Source organism: Wickerhamiella sorbophila, assembly GCF_002251995.1.
Source record: "Wickerhamiella sorbophila strain DS02 chromosome Unknown contig1, whole genome shotgun sequence".
Lineage (NCBI taxonomy): Eukaryota > Fungi > Ascomycota > Dipodascomycetes > Dipodascales > Trichomonascaceae > Wickerhamiella > Wickerhamiella sorbophila.
Window position 1 is genome coordinate 857,638 of NW_020193984.1, and position 27,521 is coordinate 885,158.

A 27,521-nucleotide genomic window follows, 5' to 3' on the forward strand; every position below is an offset into this window, starting at 1 on the left:
ACTATATTCAAAAGATATATCGAGCTAACTAATTAAATAAAATCTTAACCTTTACGGGCTACGCCCTCGACCCATTGGCTCTTTCCGTCGTCAAATACCTCACGCTTCCAGATCTCCAAGGACTCTTTGACTTTCTCGAGGACATCTTTGGCTGCCTCCCAGCCTTGATGACGGTGGGAGGTGGCCACCACAATTGCCACACTCTCTTCACAAACGGGCACGGTTCCAATCCGGTGTTCGATAGCTACATTGTGCACACCCGGCATCTCTGACGCCTTAAGGGCAATCTCGCGCAGAGTCTTCTCGGCTCGTGGAATGTACGCTTCGTATGCTAGCGAGACCACCGTCTTATCATCGCAATTGTCTCTTGTTGTCCCACCAAAGAAAACAATGGCTCCGGCTTTGGGAGTTTTCGCCCATTTAATTAAGCCTGCTGTGTCCAACTCTCCGTCTACTATAGCAGTGCGTACAGCCATTCGGAAACAAGCTTGGGAGGATTTGTTGGCTTGATTTTTAATTGGGAAATTTTCCTCATCACAACTCTGGTGATATGGTTGTCGAGTTTGTAAATATGGAAACACCGCAGCAGCGCAAGGTGTATATTGGAAATCTTTCCTACAACACCACTGAAGAGGATTTGAAGGAGTATGTGTCTCGAAGCGTTGAACCAGTTTCGATAGAGCTGTTGTACAATTACAAGGGGCTTCCCCGCGGCGCTGCTATCGCCGAATTCGCTACCCCTGAAGATGCTGAAAAGGTGATTGGCGATCTGAACGAAGATACCTTGGAGGGACGCACGACCTACCTTCGTCCGGCCCGTCCCAACCCGTCTTCCGCCACCGACGGCGACGATTCTGGGAAACCTTTCTACAATAGATTCGCCGCCAACGAAAAGGGCACCACTGTGTTCTTTGGGAACCTGCCCTGGTCCATGGCATGGCAGGACCTCAAAGATTTCGCCCGAGCGGCTGGCCCCGTGATTAGAGCTGATGTGCCTGTCGGCGACCAACGCCGCTCCAAGGGCTACGGCACAGTCGTGTATGAAACAAAAGAGGCTGCCGACGAGGCTATTGAGACTCTCAATGGCAAGGAGGTTGATGGCCGTGTCATTGAAGTCCGTCTCGATCGGCCCTTATCTGAACGAATGTCCGAATCCGGCTCGTTCGCCAAAAAGCAACCCACCCGCGGCTCTTTCCGCCGCCCCGTGCACTCAAGCTTTGCATCCGCATCTGGTCACGGTGTTCCCTCCAACACGATCCACGTCAGTAACTTGCCCTGGCAAACCACCGACACCGACCTGGTTGATCTGTTCCGCACCGTCGGTGTGGTAGAACAAGCCGAAATACAGCGTTTCCCTGACGGCCGTCCTTCCGGCAGTGGTCTCGTAAAGCTTCTGGGCAACTCCATGGCGGCCGTCGCGATAGAAAGCTTCAATGGTTATAGATACGGTGGTCAGGACCTCGTGGTGACTTACGCCCGCTATCCTCCTCCTCTGGAGCGAAGCAGCTAAAGCAGTTTGTCTTCTTTTTCCCGCTACATATTCGTTTTTTCCACTTTCTCGTATGTACAGTTTATAATCCGAGAACTAAATGTCGATCCACTTCAGTTTGTTTGCCGGTTTCTTCTTCGCCTTCAAACACTAATAAACACTTTTGAGAGTTACAGGACGTAACCTCCGCCCGGTAAAACGCAGTGGTTTCTGGGTACTGGGCTAAAACAGTCGTCCCGGCTGCCAGAGCCGGCAAATTGGCACCCCTGGCTGGGAGGGCAATCATGTCCCGCACACTTGCCCTGTAAATCTTGCCCGCCTGGTGTTTTTCGTCCGGTTCGGGATCCTGGACTTCGTAGCGTTGTCCCTCTTGAAGAACCTTGATAACCTCGCAGAGAATCCATTCATCATCAGGCGCCTTAGTCCCTGGCAGCCGAAATGCAACCTTGGCGCCAATTGCCAGCTCATTCCCTGAGGACGCCGCTGCAGGCGTTGCCGCAGTCGACCCGGTCGTAGTTCGGCGCCTCTTCTTTGTTTCAGGCTCGTTCCGTAAATAGACTGTGAGCACGGTTGCGTCCAGCGCGTCTTGCAAATGCTGGCCGCACTGCTCCCACAACTGTAAGTTTTGTACATGTTCAGCTCGCGACTGATCCAGAGCAGTCTTGAGCTCGTCCAAGTCCTGATCCTCCAGTGATTTTAGATCCGAATTCGTTGGTATATTGCCGGGAATAACCAGTGTATTTAGCACCTGCTGGGCCTGCTTGACTTTGCTTCGCACCTGATTCCACGTATCGTTCAATGCCTCAGACGAGCCCGACAGTGTCCCTGCTGATGCAGCGGCCGACTGGCCTCTTCGGTTGCGCATTATATTCGACCAAAAACCGGGGGGTCTTCTGTGATCACAGCTTGTTTCCCATCAGCCTTACAAATAGTCTTTGGATAAGGGTCGGCCGCTTGTTGTAGTCACGTGACGTTTTGGGGGTGGTATGCTTTTCGAGGTTGGCAACCTCTGCTGCCATTTTGGCCCTCAGTTCGGGTGATCCAGTGACAAGCACTGCTCCAGCTTCGAGATCGTGTGCATAGGCTCGTTTTGTGAAGTTCGACGAGCCAATCACCGTCAGTACGGGCGATTCGCCTCGAGGCATAACCCATAGCCCTTTGGCATGGTACGACCACCCATTAGGCTTGTTGTACTGACCATTTTCCCACTCTAGCATCTGGATCCGTGGCTGGATGTGTTCTGCCTTTTTGATAAACCGCTTTGCCAGCATGGAGTACAGGTCTGGGATTTGCGAAGACACGCCTTTAGATTGGTAGAACCCGTTGGCTTTCTCGCCTGCTGTAATTACTTTCGCAGTCCCAGGAGTAGATTTTAAAAGCCCCTCCTGAAGCCTTTCCGAGATATTGAAATACCCAGCCGTGAGCGTCCAATCAAAGTTACCCTTGAGCATTTTTGTTAGCAATCCCATGGCCTTGAGTTCGTTGCTGGCGGTATCGCCAATCAACGGCGTGAACTGGGCGATCGGATACAAATAAGTACCCTTGTCATCTGCAGGCGACACCTTGGTATCTGGTTTCAGCAATGGCGCCAATATTCTCGACGCTTCCTTCCTATACCCTTTTGGATCGGCTGGACTAGGACAGTCTGAGGTCCAAACCAGCTTGAAATTGTCCGACGGACCCCTGCTCCGGTCCTCGTGTTGCAGCTGGTAGCTCAAATATGACACTGCTTTGTGCAATTGGTAAAAGTACTCGGTCACCTCTTTGTTTGAGATGGCAATGTACCTGTCCTGGCGGTTGGTGAAGTAGTCTTTCGACAAGTTAGCTCCAGACAGCACGATATCATCGTCGAATCCATACAATTTCATGTGCTGAAGCCCCCATCCTTCGTTGAATCGCTGAGGAACCATTAGTTTGGCAAGGCCATTCAACGCTGGCGTTTGATACATCGACACATGCACGCGTGCCGGGTACTTGGCTACTAGAGGAGCTAGCAGTGAAGCAGTGCTCTTTTGCGGCGCCTCTCTAGTCCCTCGAAGCCCATCTGTAAGAATATGTACATCCAAAGCATTATTTTTCTGCAAGCTTTGGTCTAAAACACTGATCAGCTCATCTTCGGATTTGCCAATATACAAAGTGGCCAAGAATATGCGCCTTTGAGCACCCAGAATACGGGCTTTCAACTGCGAATAAAATTCGTCAGGCGCAGACAGGATTGTCACCGCCTGAGGTGCCAGGGCGAACCTTGGCGCCGCTAAATCAAGCTGAGCCAACGTCGACTTTAGGCTCATTTTGTGATTAGAAAAGCAAGAAAAAAATCCACCTGGGCAGACAAAGAAAATTAGTGTCTACTTGACAATGTATATATACATGAGATAGCCGCACATAGCACATCAAACGCGGCGCTTGTTAGGACTGCGATCACCACCAAATTTGATACGAGTGCCGTCAGTGACACGCTTGATCAAAGGACGCACCTTGGTACCCTCTTTGCCGAAAAGAACGCTAAAAAATGCAGTGCGGTTCTGTCCAAAGTTACGAGTAACAAGTTCAATGTTTTTGTTGAGCAAGCCCTTTTGTTCCATGAGCTCAAACATGCGAGCAGACGTTTGGAAGGCCGCGTCATATGTGCTCTTTTTGGTGCCCTTGAACCCGAGCTGGCCAGTGGACACTGTGAGAATAACTTCCTGTTGGGGGCGAACAATGTCAATAAGAGCAGCTTGATCCAAGTAGTTGGGGCCCTTGTTGGCAACCTCCGCGGAGGGCTTGTACTTTTGAACTCGTCGAGACAGGGTTAGTATGGTGTTGTTGCGGGTAAACATACAGTGCAACATATGCTCGGGGTTGAAGCTATCATTGTCATAAATACTGCGGGTGCTCAAACTTTCGGAAAGAGCACGATTAACTGTCGAGGCTGGAGCAGCCTGAGCAGCGAACAGTTTTCTGAGCATTATTGAGCAGCGTTAGTCATCCCGGGAGTGAAATTTAAATTTCATTTCCAGCTTCGAGTCCTGGAAAATGAGTTTAATTAAATCTTACCAGTTACATTTTAATTGAGGGTTACTTTGAATAGTTATCAAAATTGGCTGATCGAAGCTAGCGCTAAATGCCGTGCTGGCTGATTTCCATCAAGCCGCTCGAATGTAACACACGCAGTCTTTGAAACCTGGTTCTTACTCAATACATACCAAATCTCATGTGAATATCTGTTGCTACGGTATTGCTGTGGACAGTTAATAATCACGTTAGCACGTTCATGTTGGTGAGTCCCGATGAGTTGGTGTCAAGAAGATTTGTGTGGGCGCCTAGACGATTAGAAAACTCTAACTCATCCCTTCACAAACGTGTCTTGCGCGCTGAAAACCCCGTATGAAACATCGCAAGTATTCAAAGAAGCTCGCCCAACAAAGTTAACAGCAGGCTACGTCAATGCGCATACCAACACACCAAACGCTACGCCTAGCCCAGGGAGGTGCTTTTCGTGTGGGCTAGGGTAATATCGCCAGGCCGATGCAAGTCCAGAAGCTGGTGACAACCGCCAGCAGACCCACAGCGCTAGGAAGATAAACCAGAAGCTTCTGGATAAAATATTGACTTATAATTCAATTTAGCAAGTCTAGGGGTAATTGGTGTAATTTTATATTTGATTTGCTTTGAGCTCTACTTAGCTCGCCGCTGTCTCAATGTCACTTTAGCGCTGGAGGTGGTTACCTGTTATCGAGCTTGGAATCGCCCGCACATGTGCTGATAGAGCCGATAAGAGCAACTGAACGATATGCGCCTGCTTCTGAGTTACACAACTTTAGATCCAGTCAAATATCTAAAAAGAGGATACAAAATTAATTTTTAACTATTTAAAAATTACTTTATCACCGCTGGATCAGCCAAAACACCAAAAACAGGGGGCGTCGGCAACTGCTCTGACGTATATCACGTGACTTACTGGAAGGGGTTTTTTTCACTGTGACGTTGCAGATTTTTTTTCCTATTAGGTGATAACACAGTAATTCGGAAAAAATGAGCTTTCACGAGTTTTGCAGACTGGACCCGAAGCTCATCACTCAACTCGAGTTTAAATATCCTGATAGAACTTTCGACGTGTAAACCTGGTGTGACGTCTGAATTCTTTGAGTTTAAATTAAAAAATAATCTAATCGCATTACCACATGGAAAAGTACAATTCTGCAAGTAAAAACAGTCCCAAAACCGCATAAGGCACTGACATCATCCTGCATATTGTCTCAAAACGTCAAATTGCAGTGCGGCGAACAGGAGGGAACCACTAAAATAGTTGGGAAAATCGATATTGAACGTTTCGTGAGTGCGGCAGAATATTAACTGTCTGTTGAAGTCTCCTCAGTCACATAACTAAAAGATCGACCGTTGACTAGAGCCTTCTCGGTTGCCAATGTGGGCCCGTTGCTTCGGTAATAATATGCATGACGTCACCTGGGTAGCGGTAACGGCGATGGATATCGATCAATGCCGAACCCACACCGAACTATAAAAGACCCTGCGCATTGGCCAGTTTCCAACAAACACTGTTACAATCTTTTGAATCAAAAATGAGTGCCACTACCTCTTCCAAGTACTTTACCCAGATCACCTCTACTCACCCTGAGGCCCATGAGGTTGAGATCAGCACCTCCGGCTGTCTCTTTGATCTTGACGGCACACTCATGCTTTCCACTGACTGCGTTGAGGCATTCTGGCGCGACTTTGGTGCCACCTACGACATTGACGCTGAGGAGCTGCTGCGCACCTCGCACGGCCGCCGCACTCTCGACATCCTGCGCATGTGGAAGCCCGAGCTTGCCAACAAAGAGATGTCTGCCAAGTTCGAGGCCACCATTCCTCAGCGCTGGAAGCACATTGCCAAACCTGTTCCTGGTGTGCACAAGTTTTTGAGTGAGTTGCCTGCTTCTCAATGGGGTATCGTTACTTCAGGCACCACCGTGATGGCTACCTCATGGCTCAGTGACTTTTTGGAGATTACTCCCCCCGAGGTCTTTGTTACCGCTGAGCACATTGTCGAGGGCAAGCCCCATCCCGAAGGCTACATGAAGGGCCACAAGGACCTCGACCTGGCTCACCACTTCCTTGTTTTTGAGGATGCCCCCGCTGGTATCCGCGCTGGCAAGGACGCTGGTGCCTTTGTTGTCGGCATGGCTACTACTTATGGTGCCGACAAGGTCAAGGCCGCTGGCGCCGACATTGTCATTCCCGATTTGACCCACATTCGTGTTAAGAGCTGGGATGCTGAGACTGGCGTTTTGAAGCTCGCCGTTACCAACCCTCTCTAAATTATTTGCATCTACATAAATATCAATATTTATCAACCATCGCTTTCATCCATCACTCCAATCTTCGTTCAGCGTGTCACTAAATCTTCTCAGTCACAGAGCTCACACTCACACCGTGCACACGACGAGTGTGCCACATGTGCCCCATGGAGGCTATTCCTTGCTGATCGAATGCTGGAATGATCGTACATAAGTAAAGAGCGTGTGTATAAATAATGCCTTTAGGCAGGGTTTACGGCTTTTTTTTATAGGCAAGCAATGGCGGTAACGTTTCGATGCTGCATCCCTTCTGGAGGAAGTCATGATTCAAAAGCTCAGTGGTACTTGCGCGGTAAGAAACCTCTACGCACAAGCACACACTCAAAAAGCTTTTGAGCTCACGAGACAACCGGTCAGGGTGTTTCAGTTTGGGAGTGCCATTGGATGCAATCAGATAGAGCGCCTTAAGCGGCTCTTCGTTCAGGTACGGAGGTTCACTCTCAATCATCTCAATGGCCATGATGCCGAGTGACCAAACGTCGACTTTGGCACCATACTCCTTCTGCTTCACAACCTCGGGAGCCATCCAGTACGGGGTGCCCACCATGGTGGCCCGCTTATTCTTTTGGTCAGTGAGTTTGGCACAGAATCCGAAATCAGTGATCTTCACGTGTCCTTGGCTGTCCAGCAGCATGTTGTCTGACTTGATATCGCGGTGAATAATCGACTTGGAGTGCAGGTGCTGCAGCCCCCTACATGTCTCACGACAAATAGTAGCTATCTGCTGCTCAGTCATAGTATTGTTCTCAATCACATCTGTGAGAGGGCCGCCCTCCATGTATTCCATGACAACCCATAAGTCGTTAGATCCACGAAGGTATGCCTCTAGGAAATTCACAATGTTGGGGTGCTGACTCTCCCGCATAACCGTAATCTCATTCACAATGAGCTCTTTGCGGGGCTGGTTGGACAGATCAATCTGCTTAATGGCAACTTGACGGTGGGTCTGGGCTAGTTTTCCCAACGGCCGGGCAACATACACAGATCCACTGGCACCTTGTCCGACCTTCTTGAGCTTCTGGTAAAGTGCAGTTGGATTCTCACTGGAAACCACCGATCGCATCTTTTGCATAATCTGGGCCTCTGTCATGGTCGAGATACGCTTCTCTTTAACAGGACCCTTTCCAGCACCCTCTAAAGCAGCAGCCGCAGCCGCCGCCGCCGCAGATGCCGCCGGGTTCGACTTGGCGGCCGGGGCTGCTTGAGGCTGCACGCGAGGATACTGCTGCTTAGGAGCCTGTGGCGGTGTTATAACCGGTGCAGAAGACGTTACAGCGGAGGGTACACCTTGGAATGGGTGAGATGGAGCCTGAACAATGTTTCCCTGGGATCCCGACACAGGAATAGCAGGTCCCTGCGGCCTTTGTCGATAGGGGTTCGCAGGAGGGGGCGCTCGGAAAAGTGGCTGAGGAGGTTTTGATACCGGTGAAGTATATCGCTGAGCCGGTTGGCTGTAAGGATTATGAGGAGGTGCCGTTTTCGACGATGGGGGTGAAACCGTGCGAGATACCTGCATATTTGATGTTGGGGACGCTCCTAAGCTTTCTGTTTGTTGACGGAGAGCGGGAGCAGATGCTGGCGGCGCCGGCGTTTTTGGAGCGCCAGTTGGCGTCATAGGAATATGAACACCAGGCGAGCTTTGATTAGCCTTCCGCAAGTTAAGAGGAGCGATATCTGCAACCGGCGGAGGCGGAGCCCTGCGAGTAGGTGTCAGTGCGATTTCATGGATCGACGAGGATGAGGAATTAGAAGTAGAGCTGGCTGAAGTTTGCAACGGGGTAGGCGGTGCCGGGTTGACTCGAGGAGCTGGCGAAATTGATGTAACACTACCATTAGAAACAGGAACAGGAGGAGGAGGAGCTCTACGAGTATTGGTGAACGATGTAGCAGACAATGAGGCCCACTGCTGGCGGTCACTGAGACCTGAAGCAACTGAAGACTGTTGGCTCAAAGGGACCGGCGGCGGGGTCGGAGTCAGCCCATGATTGTTTGGATTGACGATATTACCAATGCTGTCATTGCTTGTACTGGACTTGATTGATGTGTCCGCCATAGCTCCCGAAAGCTCGTCCTGAACCATATTAGACTGATAAAAAGTAAGAACATCAACAACAGCCTGTGGGTTTTTGTTGAAGTCTTCTGTGGTGATAGCAGACGATTTAAGCAAGCGAGCCCACTCGGTGGGCAAGCCTGTGAACTCTCCAGAAGTAGAGTCAAAGCCAACATGAACATTGTGGGTGAAATTGATCGGTTTTGATACACCAGTCGAAGGAACATTAGTATAAATATCATCAATCCAAGTGTAGCATTCAGTATCACTTTTGCATGCAACATACATGGATTTTAAGTTGGCATTTCGAATAATTTCAAAGCAATAAGGTTTGGCGTCGGAGCGGGTGATAGAAGACACAGTGTTCAGGGGGATGGTGATACCAGCCGAAGTTGCCGACTCGTTGCGGAAAAAATACAGCATGCTGTCTTGGAGCACAAGATACTTTTTGGTCCATATCCATTTCATTGAGCCGTCCTCCTTGATTTGAACCCAGCCCTGACGAACCGGTTTGGAGGGCAGCCCAAGTCGAGAAATACCTGGAGCCCTTACTGGAGGCAGTGGAGCCGGGCCAGGAGCAGCGAACGTATCGCGCGTTGGTAGAGCCGCCGACGAGGAGTATTCCATTTCGAAAGAGGGCGCGAGCGGGGGGGCACGACTGAAATTTATAGCTTAGCCGTGCAGTCCGGATTGAAAAATTAGCTCAGACGATTGAGTTCTTCTGAATACGGGATTCAAAAAGTCTCTTTTTCGGTGGCTTGGAAGCAGCGAGTGAATATGTGCTGGTAGTCACCAAGTTCTGTCAAGTGGGGTCTAGTAAACAAGGAAATGCCAAAGAGCTGTATGCTTTCCTGTTGTGGGCTTTGAGTTACAATCCTTTTTATATTCCAAAGAGCTTGAACGCCTTCAATTCAGTCCAAGTTCTCGAGTCAAAAGGGAAAGTGCACTTGTCTCTTCGGGTGACAAAAGATGGGGGAGAAGAGAAGGGCCTCCGCGACACGATCTATACACCTCCTGGAACCACCACCCCTTTGCGGTGGTGCGCGGGTTGGGGTTAGGGGGGTTGGCCAGCCGCCTTGTAGTGCTTCAACGGTGAAATTGGTGGGTGAGTTGTTAAAATAGCTCCTGCTGTACTTGTAGTTACGTATTTATGGTAGATTGCTGGTTTTAGTGTTATTCACTCCGATCATCGTAGTAATATGCTCCGGTCTGCCGTACACGCACGTCCATAACAACCCTGGGGCCAACTGTAATCAAACTATACTAAAGTCTACCTTGGTATGGAAACTTTGAGCAGAACTCTGTGGCGATAAACTCGGGGAAATATACTAGAGTTAGTTTACAGGCTACAAGCCCCCGTGGCTCTGCATATAGCCTATCGCACCTACAATATAGCTATCTGCGAAACCCAGAGGGTTAGTTTTCCAAATATTCCTTAGAGAAACAAGAGTCCCCTAAGAGTAGTCATGGTTAAATTTTCAACCAGCAAAAACACAATCTCGGACGAATCCTCACTGATATGCGTAATGCCCTTGCACAAAGATGACAGGTTCAGTAGATTATGAAGATTAAATAGGGTCGCCGCCAGGAGAGGACTTCAGGGTAAATCCGCAGAGGTGGTCATGTCTTCGGATTTCCACGCGTCGAATGCCGTAGTGAACTGCTTTTGTTGCGGCTTTTCTTCTTCAGGACTTTCTGCACGCTTCCGCTTCGTTGTAGTGCGCTTTCTAGGTATAAATGCCCTCATTGCGTCTAATATATCACCTGCAGATAGCGCGTCAAGATTCTCCTGTGGGACAGTGATTTTGATTTCCTCGTATTTAGGTGAGCATTCGGCAGGAATGATGCGAGAAGACTCGTGGTAGACCAGCATTTTGCCTCCCGCTGAGCTGGTCTCCACCAATTTTTGAATATGTTTGTGACCTTGCACTGCAAGTATGTTTTTATCTTTTTCTTTTTCCGTCATCAACAAATACACGGATCCGTCTCCTTTGCGTCCAGTGCGTCCCATTCGTTGAATGCTTCGGATAGGACTTTGAGACTGATCGTAGCAAACAATGCACTGAACCTGTCCAATATCTAGCCCTTCTTCTGCAATAGACGTAGCGATTAGCACATTGATCTCTCCAGTTTTGAACTTGTCTATAATTTGTCGCTGTTCCTTTTGGCTCATTCCTTTCACGGAAACACCTCCCTGTTTACTAGCTTGTCCAACAAACAGGCTAGGCTCAACATAGTCGCTGCAGTGGTTCTTAAGAACCCACATGATTTCGGCCGCAGAATCGCGAAACTCAGCAAAAATAATCATCAGCCCACTTGCCCCGGCAGTTAAAAAGAAGTTCTTGACGATTTCCACCAGTCTTTCAAGTTTAGGATGGCCAAAGAAATCCAGTCGTCTTTGTCCAGAGGGCTCGTAAATCAGCTGTTGGCAAGTTTGCATAATCCTTTGAAAGGCTTTATCCGTGACCATTTTGGTCAAATTTTTGCCAGCTTTTCCTTTTTTATCGTCATATTCTGCTTGCAGTGTACGCATTCGCTCGTAAAACGGGTATATCCCATGTGTCTTCAAAAGTCCCATAGCATAAAGCACAGACAGCACGATTTTAGCTGCAGCTCGAACTTGGAATACAATTGGAGACCCTGATCGAGCCGCTGGGCTAGCACTGTATTTTTTCAGACCCTCCAACAGCTGGAAATGATGTAACGATGTCGGGTCGCGGTTGTAAATGACTTTGTTATTCAACAGAGTTGGCATAAACGGTGTCAACAGATCACCAACCAATTCAATCAATTCCTGCTGCTCTTTTGAAAATGGTGTTACAATTCTTTCGACCTTTTTGTTGTGCAGATATGGACGCAGGTCAAGCGAGGAATCAGATCTAAACTCCGTATGCGAGATATGCAAATTATCAATCACTTCCTGGACGCCTTCAAAATGACCAGATGGTGTAGCTGTTAATGCCAAAATCCTAAAAGATTTGTTCTCGTCCAGCAGCTTCACAAGCTCCACATAGCTATGGTTACCGGTTGCACGATGCGCTTCATCGACAACGAGACAAACCACGCTTTGGGGATCCAACAGTCCAGCATTGATATCATTCACAACTGTTTGGGGGGTTGCGAAAAAAACGCGTTTTGTCTGCCATTGCTCGGCTCTTTGGTTCCTTTTTACTAGATCCTGAATAAAAGCACATGTAGTATTCACCGAAACTCCCGAAATTTCAAGGAAACTAGTAACTTGCTGGCTTACAAGAGGTCTTGTAGGGGCCACAAAAATAATCTTCGCATCCTTCGTCCATCTGAACCAATTGAGCATCACAATGCTTGCAATAAATGTCTTTCCCAAGCCTGTTGGGAGCGCACACATAACGTTCTTGAGCAATGCTTTGCGAATAATGTTCCTTTGGTAGTCTCTTACGGGGTAGTCCACAGGGTATACAAAAGCTTTCGCTTTCTCATAGTCTATAGCATGATGAGTAGGGGTCTCGTCCGGCGGTTGGGATGAAAGATCGAAAATGCGCGTTCCAGTTATGGAGTTTGAGTCTCTGCTTGATACAGGAGAGCTTCTTATAGTCACTCCCACTGGACTGCTAGAGACAAACGGTAATTTTGTCTGTACCATGCGAGGTGCCGAGCTAGCAGGCCGAGAATCTGCGGTTTTCCTCGGCTGAGGCGGCACTATACCACTTGGATCGATGTCATCACTCGATAGATCAATAACTACTTTTTCTGAAGCATTCACAGAGCTCAAGCTAGAGAAATCAAGCTCCTCATCGCTATCCGACAGCACTATTTCGTTTGATCTCTCATTCGCCATCGACGTGCGTTTGACTCAGCGCTAGGAACGATTCGTCAAAATCCAGGAGTTTTAGCTTTAAAACTTGAAAATCCATTGCTTAAACTCCCGGGTATTATATCTTGGACTATTGTGTTACTAGTTTTAAGTTTTTGAATTAACTTTCCTATGGTACCTGATTATGGTACGTAGGTTGATTACCCCTGGGAATTCCTGCTAGTTGAATCGGTGCGATAAGCAGGTAGTAAAACTGTCGAATCACGATCAGGTCGAAACATTCAGAACGCTATAGTTAGTATACTTTCCTTTGATGTGATACTCGTATATGCTAGAGAACGCCTAGTTCGAATATCAGATTAACAAGCAAACTCCTCCTGATGGTGAAGTAACATAGCCATGCACTAAAGAGCTTGCCCAACGTCTAATGATCGTACAGATAAGTTTACAATATAATAACACAACTAAAATTAAAACAGCGGAGCTCTCTGCAGGCCATATCCAGAGTAGTCACCGAGAATAGCGCGGTTGAGTGCCTGTTTGTCGCTAGGAGAAGCTTGGTTCAAATTATTGTTGCTAACAGCTTGCTGGTAATTGGAGCAGCTAGGAGGAACGTAGTTGTCATTGAATACCTTTTGGAAGTACTGAATAACGTTCGCAACACCCACAACCATTTCAATAATGTGACCAACTCCGTTGTCGCGCTCATAGATGACATCAACGCCATTCTGGCAGTAAAAGTTCACGAGATCGTCGACTTTTCCAACAGGAGCGATTTCGTCGCTTGCACCTTGATGGATAAAAATAGGAACCTTAGGAACCGCGAACCCCATATGCTCTCTTTCGAGGGTGTCCTTGATAGCAGGGACATTCACTGCCTGAGGACCTAAGGTAGTGTAATCGAAAACGTCTTCACCAACATAGTTTAGAATATCCCAGATGAGGCAATGATCAAGAACCTCGTTTGCTCGATTTCTCGAGTCAGCTTTGATGTTCGCCTCTAAAGTTTCGTAGAAACCATATTCGGTAGCAAGGCCATAGAGACCAGCAAAGGCGAATCCAGCGAACAGACTCTTGTTGATAGTATAAAAGGTAGCATTCAGACTTGCTACAACACCCCCCATGGATGCAGCCTTGATCTGAACGTCTGGGGCATAGGAAGGCTGAAGTTCGATAGCGAAGCCAGTTGCAATAGAACCGCCCGAATAACCGTACAGACCAACTTCTTCGTAGCTCAAGTTGATTTGAGAAGCAGCGTTCTTCAAAGCACGAATTGAGTCGAGAGTAGCCTTACCAGATTTATATCCAGCAGCAAAAGCAGAGTTTAAACCTTCATGATCGGGTACATTCAAAGCCCAACCCTGCAGCATCATCAAATCCACTGTGGGATCACGAATACCTGCTTCAAACAGGTATGATGGAGCACACTTCAAGTTGTTTGAGTCTTCCCAGTCTTGCCAAGAGACAACGTGCTTCCCGTCGTAGTTCTTAGGAATCAACACTGTTGTTACATCCACGGTAGGATTGCCAGTGGCCGATTCTGAACGGTAGGAAATCTGATAAGCTCTTGATAGCTCAGGGAATAAAGCCTTCAAACCTACTGGGCGAATCGCTATAACGTCGCCATTCTTGAGGTTTTGGTATGTCGAGAGTGGGGGGTCGTAAAATGGGTCCTTGGCAGGAGTCTGTGGGTACTGGTGATTGTCACCAACCCAAGAGAAAATAGAAGGTGGGATATCGAAGCTCGGGAGAGAGGGCCAAGTACCGGGCTCAGATAGCCCTTCAGAAATGAAATTGGCAGGAAGCGAAGGTTGACCGGAAATTCCGGGTATACCACCGATTGACGGTAGTGAGGTCACAGAGCCATCTTTAACCTTTTGATTAAAAGAAGGGTCAGCAAAAAAGGTCAATGCTAACAGTCGAATCGGGTTCAACATCAGAACGTTGGTGTACTCGATGGCTATTTCGGTGTCTTATTATACACATCGTGGTGACCTCTTGTTAAAATCGAGGAAGATATTAACCCTTCATCAGCTGGTGCCGTACGATGACTGGCTCTCGGTGATCGCTAGTGTAGATCCGGAATCATGCTTATAGATAAGTTGAATGCATTCTTGTGCTTCTGTCCAAGGAATTTAAAGCTTTTTGTTCGTTCTGTACCTTTCTGATAGTGTTTACCCGTGCAAAAACCTCATATGCGTAAACTGAGGTTATGCAGGGCGCAGACAACAACATGACCAGCGTGACTTGCTCAAGAACAAAAACCTGGAATCTGTACGTCACCCAGGTACTATGACAACACCTGAAGAAGGACCGGCAAAGGAGAAACATCAATTTCCAGTGTTCTGAAATAGCCGTAACAAATCTGGTTGATTCTTATTTGCTGAATCCAATGGTTCATGCAATATTCCATTCAAGTTAATCCCGTTCAGCTTTTACCGATACGGCGGCACGCATGTGCCCTGAACTTGTCCTGCACAGGCAATGCGGGGAAATGCATGAGATAATATCCCCCCGCAGTGAGCCAACCGCCTGGTCAACCCCACTTGTACATTCAGCTAAAGCGGGCAAAGTTCGAGTTTCACTTTAACATGTGTTAGCATTATACATTCTCGTATTCATACGATGTGCCACTTTTAGCTGTACAAGGTATGGTTCGTAGGAATCAACAGGCTGGTGCCATACAACTAGGGACTGTATAAGAAGTTTTAGCTGGCTAAAATGCCAATAGCCAATATCACTGAATTCTCGATATAGTTTGCCAAGTCCAAGGATTTATAGAACCATTTAAACTAAAATACGCGAATTATAAAAGCATAGGTAGTAAATATAACGATTAGAAAGCTGCAACGTTCTGCAGACCATAGCCGGAGTAGTCACCAAGAATGGCACGATCAAGTGCCTGTTTGTTGTCAGGAGAGGCTTGGTCCAAATGATCGTTGCTAATAGCTTGCTGATAATTGGAGCAACTGGGAGGAACATAGTCGTCATTGAATACCTTTTGGAAGTACTGAATAACGTTCGCAACACCCACAACCATTTCTAGGATATGACCAACTCCGTTGTCACGCTCATAGATAACATGGACTCCATTTTGGCAGTAAAAGTCCACGAGATCGTCGACTTTTCCAACAGGAGCGATTTCGTCGCTTGCACCTTGATGGATGAAAATAGGAACCTTAGGGACCGCGAATCCCATATGCTCTCTTTCAAGAGCATATTGGATAGCAGGAACGTTAACAGCCTGAGCGCCCAAGGTAGTGTAATCGAAAACGTTCTCGCCAATATAGTTCAAAAGATCCCAGGTGAAGCAGTGGTCAAGAACCTCGTTTGCGCGGGCCCTCGAATCAGCTTTAAGGTTCTCTTCAAGAATGTCATAGACGCCGTACCCAGTAGCGAGACCATAGAGACCACCAAACGCGAATCCAGCAAATATACCCTTGTTGATAGTGTAAAAGGTAGTATTCAGACTTGCAACAACACCACCCATGGATGCGGCTTTGATTTGAACATCGGGGGCGTAGGTAGGCTGGAGTTCGATAGCGAAGCCAGTGGCAATGGAACCGCCTGAGTAACCGTACAGACCAACGTCTTCGTAGCTCAAGTTGATTTGAGAAGCAGCGTTCTTCAAAGCACGAATTGAATCGAGAGTAGCCTTACCAGATTTATATCCAACGGCGAAAGCAGAGCTCAAACCTTCATGATCAGGCACATTCAAAGCCCAGCCCTGTAGTAGCATGAGATCTACGGTCGGGTCACGGAGTCCAGCTTCAAACAGGTATGATGGAGCACATTTCAAGTTGTTTGAGTCTTCCCAGTCTTGCCAAGAGACAACGTGCTTCCCATCGTAGTTCTTGGGAATCATAACCGTCGTCACGTCTACAGTCGCATTGCCAGTAGCCGATTCTGAACGGTAGGAAATCTGATAAGCTCTTGATAGCTCAGGGAATACAGCATCCAAACCCACTGGGCGAATCGCTATAACGTCACCATTATTGAGGTTTTCGTATGTCGAGCGTGGGGGGTCGTAAAATGGGTCCTTGGCAGGAGTCTGTGGGTACTGGTGGTTGTCACCAACCCAAGAGAAAATAGAAGGTGGGATATTAAAGCTCGGAAGCGAGGGCCAAGTACCTGGATTAGATAGCCCTTCAGAGATGAAATTGGCAGGGAGTTGGGGTTGACCAAAAATCCCGGGTATATTTCCAATTGACGGGAGTGAGGTCACAGAACCATCCTTGACTTGTTGATCAAAAGAAGGGTCAGCGAAGAAGGTTAGTGCTAGCAAACGGAATGGATTGAGCATGGGCGTAAAAGTTGTACCAAAACTTGCCTTAGGGTGCCTTTTATGTATATCGAGAAGTAATCATTTCCTGAGTCGTAAGGATCGGCACGGACTAAACCCCGCTCGATGGATTTGCCTCAGCGTAGAGGACTAAACGGGTCCAGACTTGGCAATGATGTCTGGAAACAAATTCAAACAAATTCTTTTTTATCTGCTCGACCATTCTTGACATTTAGAGAGTTCAAATCATTGAGAAACAACCTAATACGAGAGATCGAGGTGCGGAGGAGGCATAGGGCTAATTACTGCCTGCTGGTGCATAACCTGCCGCATGCTGCGATTACGAGTGCGCTCAGTGAACTTTCCTAAAGTCCGCCAACCCCGGTGCTATAGAACATAGCACTTATTCTCCCTAATCAAAGCTGGGATGCAGGGGAAAGTGGCTATGTTTTGCTTGGTCCGGCTGGAGCTCTACCTCAGGCGTTTGCGAACATGGTGTGCAGGTTCAGGGTCTGATGGGGGGGGGGGGTGGCTGCTGCACCAGTGATGTGGGGGAATGCAAGATGTTATAGTTGCCTGGATGCACATCCTTAGCGGTCCAGTTTATCCTTCACAAAAACTCAACAGCACAAGCTAACATAACTAACAAAACTAACAAGCAATAGGATAAAAATGAGCATAAAATACTTCACTGTGATAGTAGTTCTCTGACCGCAAAGGATGCCGTTTTAGCTGATTTAGCCTTGGATGATCAGCGACTCGGCGATTTGAGAGATGAACATTGACCATTAGAGCTCCAGTTCGAGGGAAAAAATAAACCATTGATCCGAGATTTGTCCCTATGATTTGGTGAAGCTGAACTGATCGATACCAGTACCTATTCGTGAAACCCACATTTTAGGTGCTTTCAATTGTCCCCATAACAGTTATTCAGCTCGATGTGAGATGTTTACAGAGAGACCTGTAGGTTTTCTCTTGGTCACGGGACCTTTGGGCGGAAGCGGGATTTACACTGCTAACGCTTTGAGATCGGTTTTTATAAATGCTCAATCAGGTTTGTGTTATATTTTTCACTCGTTTATTATCGATTTCACAATGATGGGTGAAACCGGAATTACAGCTTGATTAATTTACATCATTTGAAATATTTATACGCCAGACAATTCAGTGTTTTCACGAAAGATGCGCGGCAGTACGCCGCACGTGATAAGCGTCATGAAACATGTATCACGTTGCCATAGCAATTAGTGCAGGATTCCGTAGCAATGCTAGTGTAGTCCAAATCGAATAGAAATTTAGTTATCTAGAGTCATTGATTCTCCCAGTCGCGCATATTTATGCGGGAACTAACTCTGCTCGGAGGGGTCCAGCTTGTTGTGTGTGGATATTCTTGTAGAGGGATGTCATTTGCCGACTCAAAAACCGGCAAGGACGGTGATTTTGGGATCTTCGCATACTGACCGAGTCTGTTTCGAACGAATGCAGGTAGGTATTTTGTTCCTGTACGACCGGCGAGAACTGCATATAGAAAAAGAAACACGCCTAACATAGGAAAAAGCCAAAGTTTCGAATATCCTGAAGTAGCAGCAAAATACTCTTCATTAGACATTACACCGGGTAGTTCACCCCCAGAAACCCAATCCTGCTCGTACCCGGCGTACCCTACCTTGTAAGTATCAGCAGCTTCAATCTGACTAGAAGCGTATAGCACTGCACGCCCTAAAGTCCACGTTAGGTCTTTACCTCCAATATCAGAAGCACTTTGGAAGGTATCTAAAAAGTTATGCTTCGAGGCGGGATCTTTCGGGTCTAGAGGGAAATTGAAACCCTTGGTCAAGATCTCCAGAACCCAAGAAGCTTTGAAGCACGCCTTTTTGAGAGTTTCTAGATCGAAATTCGTTCCAAAATCACCGTGGTCATATTTGTCTGCGATATCACGCCAATTAGTAGTGCAAAAGTTCTGTGTTCGGTCTACAAATGTAGCGTAATCCATTTTACCATCTAGGGCAAATAGATCGCTGGTAGAATACCAATACTCCGAGACACCAACGAACTTGTCATGCTCCAGATCAAATGCTGGTACATGAATTCCATTAAATAAACAAGGCTCATCCTTACAAGGGATTCCAGAGTTGAGAAGAGGCTCCAACGCTGTTTTGCAGGCGTCATAGTCACCTGTGCCGAAATAGACAACCTCCTGAGGTTGATCGTATCCTTCAAGTTTTTGCATTTGCACATCCATTGCTGCTGGTTGTAGGCAAGGATCAGGCGCAACTAAAGGGGCGCCATTTTTGAGCGGCTCCCAGTACTTTTCATCCAGAGACTCCAAAATACTTTGGCGATAACGGGATTGAGCCTGATTTGCACCAAACCCTAGCCAAGTTGTTACGAAAACTTTCCAATTGACCGGATCACCACCGATGGTGCGGACGTTAATGGTATAGAGATCGTCATGGTGACGCTCTGCCTCCGAAAGAGACGGGGCAAATGCGACTTGAGCAGAGGCTCCTCCCATATCCATGAATCCATAAGTTTTTGTAAAATCGGACCATTCCAGATTCAGGTGAGTGTGCACCAAATAATTTAGACCGAGCCAGCCATATAGTCCTTCAGTCTGACCGTCGATCATTGCAACGTGAGTCTCACATTCAGGCAAGTAAAAAGAGGTGTGTTTTCTTACCTCACTGCATACGGTATCCAGGATTTTCTTTCTCTCAGGTTCTGGGGTCAACCGTAAACCAGCAGTGGCCAAAAAATAAAACGGGGTGTATGGGCGGTCTTGTTTAGGGACAGCCTGGTGGGCCTTTTCAACTAAAGCAAGCAAATGTGACCTCCAAATCTCATCTGTTTTGCCAGCGAAACTCGAAATCCCCGGTTTCACCTTGTAGACCCATTCGGGTTTTGTTTCTATAGGCAGTAGTGTTTTGGCAACTGCCGAGCTTTTACCCACAGCTTCGAGATACTGGGCGGGGTCTGGCCAGGTATACACATAAACACGAGAGCCTGAGGAGCCCGCGTCAACGATAACAGCGTATTTCATCCACAAAGTAGCCAAGCTGTTAAGCTCAGTTCATTTACTTGTACTGAAAGTTGGGCAAGGGCTGACACGTTTATTAATTCTTCCGTCAGACTTGCAAGGGGCAAGGGGCAGGCGGGCAGGCAGGCGGATGAAACGTCCCAACACGGCAGTCAGCGAAAAACCCGACAATCTAACATTACGTGAACTCTGGTGCAGCATATTTTTTTGTCATTAACTCACCCTGGTTAAAGTTTTAACCACGAGGACACAACGATCATGACCAATGTAGCTTCTGGAAGTGGGATGCATTGGGACCAAAGTGGAGGTCCTATAGGCGAAGACACTGTTAAATTTCCCGATATCAGCACACCGACGAGACACCGCCCTGCACTCTCGTTGGAGCATGCCCATGTGAAAGTCCAGGACCATCCTTCGCACCATCATATCCCGCGCCATGCTCACCACCGTAGCGGAGAGAGAATACGCTCGAAATCTTTCAGTGAGCAAACACAGGAGGTTGCAAAACAGCTCGCTCCGCCCATAAGCGTTTCGTTGGTTGTGATGTGTCTAGCGTGGTACCTGTGTTCTGCCATTTCAAACAACATTGCCAAGGCGATTTTGGATGAGTTCAACTACCCAGTGACTCTCACGATGGCTCAATTTGTGTATGCCGTGGCGTTCAGCAGTCTTTTTTGCACTCTGGCGAGGATTCGGCCCGAGATCACGTTTTGGTTCCCCCGTGACATGGTTGGAACCTCTGGTGTTCCTGCCCCTAATAAGTATATTGTGCAATCCACGGGGCCGATGGCCTGTTTCCAGCTTGTTGGACATATTTTGAGCTTCATGTCCATGTCAGAAATCCCTGTATCTCTGGTGCATGCGATCAAATCGCTGTCGCCATTGTTCACAGTTTTGGCCCAAACAATTTTCTTGAGAGCCAAGTACAGCTGGGCTACGTACGCAGCGTTGTGTCCGCTGATGCTTGGTGTTATTATGACGTGCGGAGCTGGGTTCATGGCACGTCCATTCGCGATCTTGTATGCGCTGGCCGCAACAATGGTGTTTGTGACGCAAAATATGTATTCCAAGCGGCTGCTTACCACGGGCAGTGCGGCCAATAATGCCCCCAAGCTTGATAAAATGACTGTGTTGTGCTGGTGTAACACAATTGCATTTTTTTTGACCATGCCGATCTGGTTTTTTTCGGACGGTATTCGCATGATTCAGTATGGTGTCGCGTCGACTGGTTCATTCAAACTGTTGTTGACTCTGTTCACTCTCAACGGATTCTCGCACTTCTCCCAAAATCTCTTGGCCTTTGTGGTGCTCGGCTCAATATCCACTGTTTCTTATTCTATTGCATCTCTTTTCAAACGAATTGTCGTCATTACAGTGGCTATTTTTTGGTTCGGCCAGCAGGTTTCTACTGCACAAGGCTGGGGCATCGCCATAACTTTTTTCGGACTCTATCTGTACGACAAATTCGGTTCAAAGCCTGAGATCCCTGCCAAAGAAAGTCTACCGACATAGCACCATAGGTTGAAGAGAGAAAAAAATTATAGTATTTGAGATACCGACTGAAAATAATATTATAGGGAAGAGCAGAGCATAAGCGAGCGAGGGGCCGAAGCTTAGTGGCCTGTTGGTTTTTCATGGGTAATTTTCGAGATCCATTCTTTGGCAATATCACCAAAAGCAACCATACAGATAGTTTGCCACACGCCTAGACCAATACGGGGAGTGACACCGCGGTATAGACCCTTCAAACCGTTCTGGGAGTAGATGTAGCGAATAGCCGAGCCGGTGGTAAGTTTTTTGGGCCGGTTTGGGTCCTCAGTGCGGGATTGCATTTCAATTCGAGCCACTTCGATAGGCTGATTCCACGTGGAGAGACCACCACCGATGGCAGAAGCCAGAACCTTTTCACCTGCACTAAGTGAGGGAGTGCCCTGATCGGATGAGGTTTTTCCGGTGGCCTTGCGGATGGCATCTTCAGCTAAGCGGGAGATACCGAAACGGGAACCCCAGTTGGTGCATTGACGCACAGCTACGGCATTGACACCCTTGTTAATTCCGCGGATTCCTTCTTTCTGATAAATATCCAGAAACACTCGGAAGGTCGATGGCGGCGTGACACCAACAGCAGCTTGCTTTTGACGCGTGATCTCGACAGTCTTCATGCACGTACAGAAACCAACACTCAGATATGCTTGAGCAACACCGCCTACCATACCGCCGGCCATTCCTGAGACGAAATTGTTTGCGCCGGCGACTTTTGAGTAGTATTCGACCTCGCTTGATGTGAACAGCAGAACCGCGCCCTTTGTCGAGGCCTCGATCCAGGCCCAGGGAATAAGACCCTGCCAGAAGCCAAAGATACCACCGCGGCCCCAGATTCGGGCAATCGCCTGCGGGAATCTATCGCCTCGGTTTGCGGCCATCGTCGTCTTGACAACCTCAAACGGCTGGCCAAGAGTAGTCACCTCAAACAAATTGAGAGCGGCACCAAGAGCAATGTTACCAAAGTTGATTGGCTTGCGCTCAATCGTGGGTTGTAATGTAGGCATAACTTCTAATGTGGCGTCCATGCCGGGTTCTTCTTGGGCACTTAGTGGTGATATGTGTTAAATATACTCTCAGTCATTGCTTACATAGTCGCTCCGCTGCCATGTGATAGGGGTCAACAACCCTCTTTCAACACGGTCGAGCCTAGCACGGGTCATGTTGAGCTGTTGAGGTTGGGTTTGGAAAAATATTATGGGAGCTTAAAACAGTCATTTTGTAAAATCATACATAAACCCGCCGATGACTTGGTGGATTTCGCCGATGAAGTTTCGTGCACTGCGGGGTTCCCCGCTCGGCGAGGGCCCCGGTACGCCTTAGGTTTCCAGACGCTGCCCCGCCCGGGAATTGTTCTGGAATCGCATAATTTTAGAACTATTTAGTTAACTACTCTTTTTCAGAGTCATTTTCCATGACAACATCTTGAGACTCTTCGGCGACGGCCGGCGCTGCTTCCGAGGTCTGGGCATCAGAGCTTTTAGACTGATCCGGTTGGGATTCCTGCTGCTCCTGCTGCTGCTCCTGCTGGCGTTGGCGTAATCTTTCCTCTTCAAGAGACATTCTCAACGCGAGGGCCAGCTCAGGGTCATCCGCAGCATCGAAGCCAAGATCGTCATCAACATATGCATTGGCGGGCTGAGAACTGCCGTCCCTGAGGATCGGACTTTGGCGAACCACATCAGACAGAACATGCGGACCGGGCGGCACGGTGAGCAAGTGAGAGTTGTCGTTGGAATTGACCGCAGCGATAAACTGATCTAGCTTGGACTCGTTATCCGCCTCCTGGCCAAAGCTGACGACGTCAATGGCAATATTGTTCTTTTTCATGCGTTTTGCCAGTTGAACAAGCTCTCGTTCACCGTCCTCGATCGGAGATCCAAGAAATACTACTATACGCTGGCGCTGGTGCTTGTTCTGTCTATGCTTGAGAGACAGCGCAGCAATTTGAATACTGGCCGCCAGCCGCGACTTGCCGGTGATCTTGGTGTCGCGGATTCCGGCCAAAAATGTGCTGAAATTGTTGATGAAAGTCGTCTTCACCTCGCCGCCCATCGTCATCAAACCAACCGTCGACTCCGGGTTGGCTTGCAGCTTGGTCATGAAAACAGTGTTCGCAGCATCAAGCTGCGCCTCAAACCGCGTCGGTAAATAGTCTCCATTGCGCATGTACTCGCTCGAATCGAGCACAATCATTGTCGCCTCCAACACCATGACTAAAGGTAGACTTGGAGATATTCCGCCAGGTTGGGAGATATTTGTTTACACTTATGGTGAACAGAGCTACGGGCCCGCGAGACAAGCAGGAAACTGTGGACCAGATCAACAAGCTGATAGATGAACGCATTGCGGATCTGCGAATGAAATCCAATGTTGCAGCGTTGCTAGTGCGTCAGCGCATTCTGTTACGGGAAACGCTCGTTCCGAGCGACAAGTCTTGAGATGAGGAAAATCGTGCATTATTTATATACAAATTGTAACTTGCTTTTCAAATTTTTTTGTTTTCAAGCTGTTTGGGACTCGCTCTTAACCGCCTCGTCGTGGAAAGCGGTGATGTTCTGTGCCCAGGGATTGTTGCCATCTTCCACCGTCCGTAACCGCTCAAGACGACGCTGGCGAAGCTGGTTCTTGGGAAGCATACCAGAAACGGCTCTGCGAAGAACTTCACCGCCACCTTTGCGGTTTTTCAGATCAGCCAGCGTCGTTTCGTGAAGATTACCAGGCCGGCCGCTATGCCGCCGGTACAGCTTAAATTGGTCCTTTTTACCAGTAGCATAAATAAACTGACAGTTTGTCGCCACAACGTAGTCTCCGCAGTCCGAGCCAGGATAATAAACAGGTTTGTGTTTGCCTATCAACGCGGTTGCAATAGCAGTGGCTAAACGACCGAGCGGGCGGGGATCTCGGGCAACATCAATATGGTGCCAAGTTCTAGCAAATCCAAGTGCTGTTTTACCAATATACTTCGACATGGGACTCAACTACAACGAAAATTTCAAACCAGGGAAATTATCCAGAAAAAAACCCTTCTGTCTGCTTACAAAGCGTAAGTCCCTCTATTCCTATCTCAACATTGTATGTATGATTACTTTAGGGTAAGGAGGTGTCTGTGGCCGCGAGGATTGTCATGCAGACTGGACAGATTCTAAAAATCGACACAGCAGCCCACAGACGACGTATACTGCTGATATTTATCGTCCAATGCACAAAACGAGGCCAGGAACAACAATATCAACCTGAATCTCGCCCCAAACGCTCACCCCACCAAACGTGCCAATCAATCGGTGGCTGGAACCCATGTGAGCCACCCGTGCCCTTACCCCATATGGTCGCTGAAAAACTGTCGAAATCAATACGGTTGCTTAGTCGCAAACCAGATTCCCTCGTCGTCGAACTGGGTTCCCTCAATTAGCTCAACGTTTGTGCCAATCCTCAAGGCGTAGGCACAACATCCAGCGATCTGGCCCACCAAAAAGGCTGGAGAGAAAATTTTAGACCCCGCTAACGTTTGCTCGAGACAACAATGGCTCACAGTCCAAAGTACGTGCTGTTTGCTGGCGCGCTGCTGTTTCTGGTTACTGCACTGTCCTTTTTGGACGTTTACTACGAGCCAAACACATGCTCAATGTCATATTCCAGGCCCTCCTCCGTTGAGATTAATGTTCAGAGCCCGTCGTCAAAAGTCTCCACCCGCTACAGAACTTACTTGTATCAAGAGGGCGGAGTATCGAAAGTTTATACCGGTCCTCACACCCTAGGAGGAACTCCTGTCATATTTATTCCTGGCAATGCTGGTTCTCATTCTCAGGGTCGATCGTTAGCTGCGCTAGCCATCAACCTGGGCGAAGAGTTGGGCACCGAAACCCCTTTCGACTTTTTCCTGCTGCATTTCAGCGAGGATATGTCTGCATTACATGGCAAAACCATCGTTGACGAGGCTGCGTATGTGAATGATGCTATCAGCCATATTCTCGGTCTTTATGCGCAGCATGGGAATCTCGCTGTCGTGCCCTCCTCGGTTATCGTGCTATGCCACTCAATGGGTGGGATAGTCGCCAGAACTGCAGTCACCCTGGATAACTACATTCCAGGTAGTATCAATACCATTTTCACTCTCAGTACCCCTCATATTTTCCCGCCTCTGACTTTGGACAAAGACGTCACAATGGTGTACGACAGTGTAAACCAGTATTGGAGAAACTGCTATTCCGAAAAGCACAGTCCGATGGAGAATACAACTCTTGTTTCGATCTCGGGTGGTCATATTGATCACATGGTCGTTCCTGATTCAACGCCGGTGGATTCCCTGATTCCAGTCACTCACGGCTTGTCTGCGTTCACGTACTCTATTCCAAAGGTCTGGCGAGGAATTGACCATCTAGCAATTATGTGGTGTGCCGAGCTTCGAAGTGTAATCGTAGACAGTCTCTACAAGATTGTTGACTCAAAAAGCCCAGAACGAACCATCCCTGTAACACAAAGAATGCAGGCTCTCAAGTCTGCCTTCAAATCTCCAATTGATTCGTTGACGGAGAACGATACACTGGTGTGGCACGACCGAACCGAAAAGGCGGCTTATTTCGAAACACCCGTTGGCTTTTTCGAAGTCAACCCCAAACAAGATTCAAATGGTCTTGTTATTCCAGTCGCTCAAGCAGCTCACCACAGCTCTTTGCTTTGGACTGTTCTCACCGGAATATCCGTTCCGCTGATAGAAAGATACACTAATATCTCTCTCCCTACTATCAAATCAAGTTTGTTGAGTTTACAAGTTGAGGTTCTTCCTCAGTGCCAACCCTCACATGCTGGTGCCAACGACATCCCCTTGGCGATCCGGTCATGGACCGCTCGTGAGTCGCGGTGGTATGTTGGCAATACAGCACGCATTGTTTGGTATTCTGAATCACCGTACATGCCCTTTGATGACTCGCGTGGTCTTTATCTTCAGATCTTCGCTCCCGAAATCTGCAGTAGCGGCCCCAGCCATATCGCTCGTATCAAAGTGGACTGGTGGGCGACCCTTTCAAACTTGGCAATCAACTACCGCGCATCTCTGGCCACGTACCCCCTTGCAGTCGTATTGATTTGTGTTTTCATTCAGCTAAGAGCTTTCCACGCAAACAAACACATTTCGTTTTCGGATAGTTTGTCTATTTTCACGGAAAAATATCTTCTTCACATTGCAAAAGGACTCGCAGTGACTCATTTGGCGCTATGCTGGCGTCCATTGCGGAATCTGATCAGGTCTTTACAAATGCCAAGTGAACGGTACAATATCCATGCACTGCAGAGGCAAACATTTGACATTCATGACATGCTAGTTGGAGTTGATGAGCCACTTTTATTCTGGATTCCGCCTTTGCTCCTTGTCATGGCAACGGCAGCTCTCATGCTAGTCCACCAGGTACTCTCCGCAATCGTATTTGCAAATGGCTGGCTTCAGAACGCTGCTTGTCGAGGTTGCCGTGGTCCGCCCGTGCCTCAGTCCCTGAAAAACCCCGCTGTATACATTATTGGCAACTTATTCTGGCTTTCGGCATTATTTTTCATTCCTTATCAGGTTGTGTTCATTGCTGTCACTGTATTTTTGCTATCAAAAACGGTTGATGCCGATTCATGGCAGTACACGTTTTCAATGCTGTTCCTTTGGACGTGCGCCATTGATGGCCCTATCCTTGTCGTCTGGGCGCATAATATCAACTTCGAGTGGTCATTGGCTTTCTCGACCTACCGCAACATTGTGGCCGCGGCTCCGATCGTGATCCTCGTATACTTTTTGTCGCAGCATCCAAGTCCCATACCCCCTCCCTGCGACAATGTATTATTGAAACGTTTCACATACGCCTGCCTGATCTATATGGCAACCTATGCGCTTGTTTACGGTGCGATGCACACTTTCATGATGCACCATCTTGTAAACTACTTTGCTGGCTGGCTTCTGACTCTTTACATGGAAAGACCTCAGCCAAGAAAACTCCAGTAGATA

At 48.0% G+C, this 27,521-nt stretch overlaps 17 protein-coding genes across 17 annotated transcripts; 5 read left to right on the plus strand and 12 right to left on the minus strand.

Moving 5' to 3' along the window:
- Window positions 1–44: 44 nt before the first annotated feature.
- On the minus strand, window positions 45–476 carry B9G98_00514 (Molybdopterin synthase catalytic subunit; the record flags this gene model as incomplete). Its single annotated transcript, XM_024807072.1, has 1 exon — window positions 45–476. One exon carries the CDS (start codon window positions 474–476, stop codon window positions 45–47), a length of 432 nt encoding a protein of 143 aa, XP_024662840.1.
- A 74-nt stretch (window positions 477–550) lies between these two features.
- Window positions 551–1,510, plus strand: B9G98_00515 (hypothetical protein; the record flags this gene model as incomplete). The annotated part of the gene is made up of 1 exon (XM_024807073.1): window positions 551–1,510. One exon carries the CDS (start codon window positions 551–553, stop codon window positions 1,508–1,510), a length of 960 nt encoding a protein of 319 aa, XP_024662841.1.
- A 61-nt stretch (window positions 1,511–1,571) lies between these two features.
- On the minus strand, window positions 1,572–2,354 carry B9G98_00516 (SAGA-associated factor 29; the record flags this gene model as incomplete). Its single annotated transcript, XM_024807074.1, has 1 exon — window positions 1,572–2,354. The coding sequence occupies one exon, from the start codon at window positions 2,352–2,354 to the stop codon at window positions 1,572–1,574; it is 783 nt and encodes a 260-aa protein (XP_024662842.1).
- A 34-nt stretch (window positions 2,355–2,388) lies between these two features.
- On the minus strand, window positions 2,389–3,780 carry B9G98_00517 (CDP-diacylglycerol--glycerol-3-phosphate 3-phosphatidyltransferase; the record flags this gene model as incomplete). Its single annotated transcript, XM_024807075.1, has 1 exon — window positions 2,389–3,780. One exon carries the CDS (start codon window positions 3,778–3,780, stop codon window positions 2,389–2,391), a length of 1,392 nt encoding a protein of 463 aa, XP_024662843.1.
- A 102-nt stretch (window positions 3,781–3,882) lies between these two features.
- Window positions 3,883–4,440, minus strand: B9G98_00518 (37S ribosomal protein S18, mitochondrial; the record flags this gene model as incomplete). Its single annotated transcript, XM_024807076.1, has 1 exon — window positions 3,883–4,440. One exon carries the CDS (start codon window positions 4,438–4,440, stop codon window positions 3,883–3,885), a length of 558 nt encoding a protein of 185 aa, XP_024662844.1.
- A 1,614-nt stretch (window positions 4,441–6,054) lies between these two features.
- B9G98_00519 (Glycerol-1-phosphate phosphohydrolase 1) lies at window positions 6,055–6,792 on the plus strand (the record flags this gene model as incomplete). The annotated part of the gene is made up of 1 exon (XM_024807077.1): window positions 6,055–6,792. The coding sequence occupies one exon, from the start codon at window positions 6,055–6,057 to the stop codon at window positions 6,790–6,792; it is 738 nt and encodes a 245-aa protein (XP_024662845.1).
- A 232-nt stretch (window positions 6,793–7,024) lies between these two features.
- Window positions 7,025–9,508, minus strand: B9G98_00520 (Serine/threonine-protein kinase CLA4; the record flags this gene model as incomplete). The annotated part of the gene is made up of 1 exon (XM_024807078.1): window positions 7,025–9,508. One exon carries the CDS (start codon window positions 9,506–9,508, stop codon window positions 7,025–7,027), a length of 2,484 nt encoding a protein of 827 aa, XP_024662846.1.
- Window positions 9,509–10,478: 970 nt separating this feature from the next.
- On the minus strand, window positions 10,479–12,698 carry B9G98_00521 (ATP-dependent DNA helicase mph1; the record flags this gene model as incomplete). The annotated part of the gene is made up of 1 exon (XM_024807079.1): window positions 10,479–12,698. The coding sequence occupies one exon, from the start codon at window positions 12,696–12,698 to the stop codon at window positions 10,479–10,481; it is 2,220 nt and encodes a 739-aa protein (XP_024662847.1).
- Window positions 12,699–13,144: 446 nt separating this feature from the next.
- On the minus strand, window positions 13,145–14,611 carry B9G98_00522 (Lipase A; the record flags this gene model as incomplete). The annotated part of the gene is made up of 1 exon (XM_024807080.1): window positions 13,145–14,611. The coding sequence occupies one exon, from the start codon at window positions 14,609–14,611 to the stop codon at window positions 13,145–13,147; it is 1,467 nt and encodes a 488-aa protein (XP_024662848.1).
- An 899-nt stretch (window positions 14,612–15,510) lies between these two features.
- Window positions 15,511–16,977, minus strand: B9G98_00523 (Lipase A; the record flags this gene model as incomplete). The annotated part of the gene is made up of 1 exon (XM_024807081.1): window positions 15,511–16,977. One exon carries the CDS (start codon window positions 16,975–16,977, stop codon window positions 15,511–15,513), a length of 1,467 nt encoding a protein of 488 aa, XP_024662849.1.
- A 105-nt stretch (window positions 16,978–17,082) lies between these two features.
- B9G98_00524 (hypothetical protein) lies at window positions 17,083–17,741 on the plus strand (the record flags this gene model as incomplete). Its single annotated transcript, XM_024807082.1, has 2 exons — window positions 17,083–17,235; window positions 17,622–17,741. 2 exons carry the CDS (start codon window positions 17,083–17,085, stop codon window positions 17,739–17,741), a joined length of 273 nt encoding a protein of 90 aa, XP_024662850.1.
- A 524-nt stretch (window positions 17,742–18,265) lies between these two features.
- B9G98_00525 (Golgi apyrase) lies at window positions 18,266–19,996 on the minus strand (the record flags this gene model as incomplete). The annotated part of the gene is made up of 1 exon (XM_024807083.1): window positions 18,266–19,996. The coding sequence occupies one exon, from the start codon at window positions 19,994–19,996 to the stop codon at window positions 18,266–18,268; it is 1,731 nt and encodes a 576-aa protein (XP_024662851.1).
- A 255-nt stretch (window positions 19,997–20,251) lies between these two features.
- B9G98_00526 (Putative transporter C83.11) lies at window positions 20,252–21,505 on the plus strand (the record flags this gene model as incomplete). The annotated part of the gene is made up of 1 exon (XM_024807084.1): window positions 20,252–21,505. The coding sequence occupies one exon, from the start codon at window positions 20,252–20,254 to the stop codon at window positions 21,503–21,505; it is 1,254 nt and encodes a 417-aa protein (XP_024662852.1).
- A 101-nt stretch (window positions 21,506–21,606) lies between these two features.
- Window positions 21,607–22,563, minus strand: B9G98_00527 (Citrate/oxoglutarate carrier protein; the record flags this gene model as incomplete). Its single annotated transcript, XM_024807085.1, has 1 exon — window positions 21,607–22,563. The coding sequence occupies one exon, from the start codon at window positions 22,561–22,563 to the stop codon at window positions 21,607–21,609; it is 957 nt and encodes a 318-aa protein (XP_024662853.1).
- Window positions 22,564–22,924: 361 nt separating this feature from the next.
- B9G98_00528 (26S proteasome non-ATPase regulatory subunit 4) lies at window positions 22,925–23,749 on the minus strand (the record flags this gene model as incomplete). The annotated part of the gene is made up of 1 exon (XM_024807086.1): window positions 22,925–23,749. One exon carries the CDS (start codon window positions 23,747–23,749, stop codon window positions 22,925–22,927), a length of 825 nt encoding a protein of 274 aa, XP_024662854.1.
- Window positions 23,750–24,039: 290 nt separating this feature from the next.
- B9G98_00529 (54S ribosomal protein L23, mitochondrial) lies at window positions 24,040–24,507 on the minus strand (the record flags this gene model as incomplete). Its single annotated transcript, XM_024807087.1, has 1 exon — window positions 24,040–24,507. One exon carries the CDS (start codon window positions 24,505–24,507, stop codon window positions 24,040–24,042), a length of 468 nt encoding a protein of 155 aa, XP_024662855.1.
- Window positions 24,508–25,058: 551 nt separating this feature from the next.
- Window positions 25,059–27,518, plus strand: B9G98_00530 (Putative GPI inositol-deacylase C; the record flags this gene model as incomplete). Its single annotated transcript, XM_024807088.1, has 1 exon — window positions 25,059–27,518. The coding sequence occupies one exon, from the start codon at window positions 25,059–25,061 to the stop codon at window positions 27,516–27,518; it is 2,460 nt and encodes an 819-aa protein (XP_024662856.1).
- Between the last annotated feature and the right edge of the window lie 3 nt (window positions 27,519–27,521).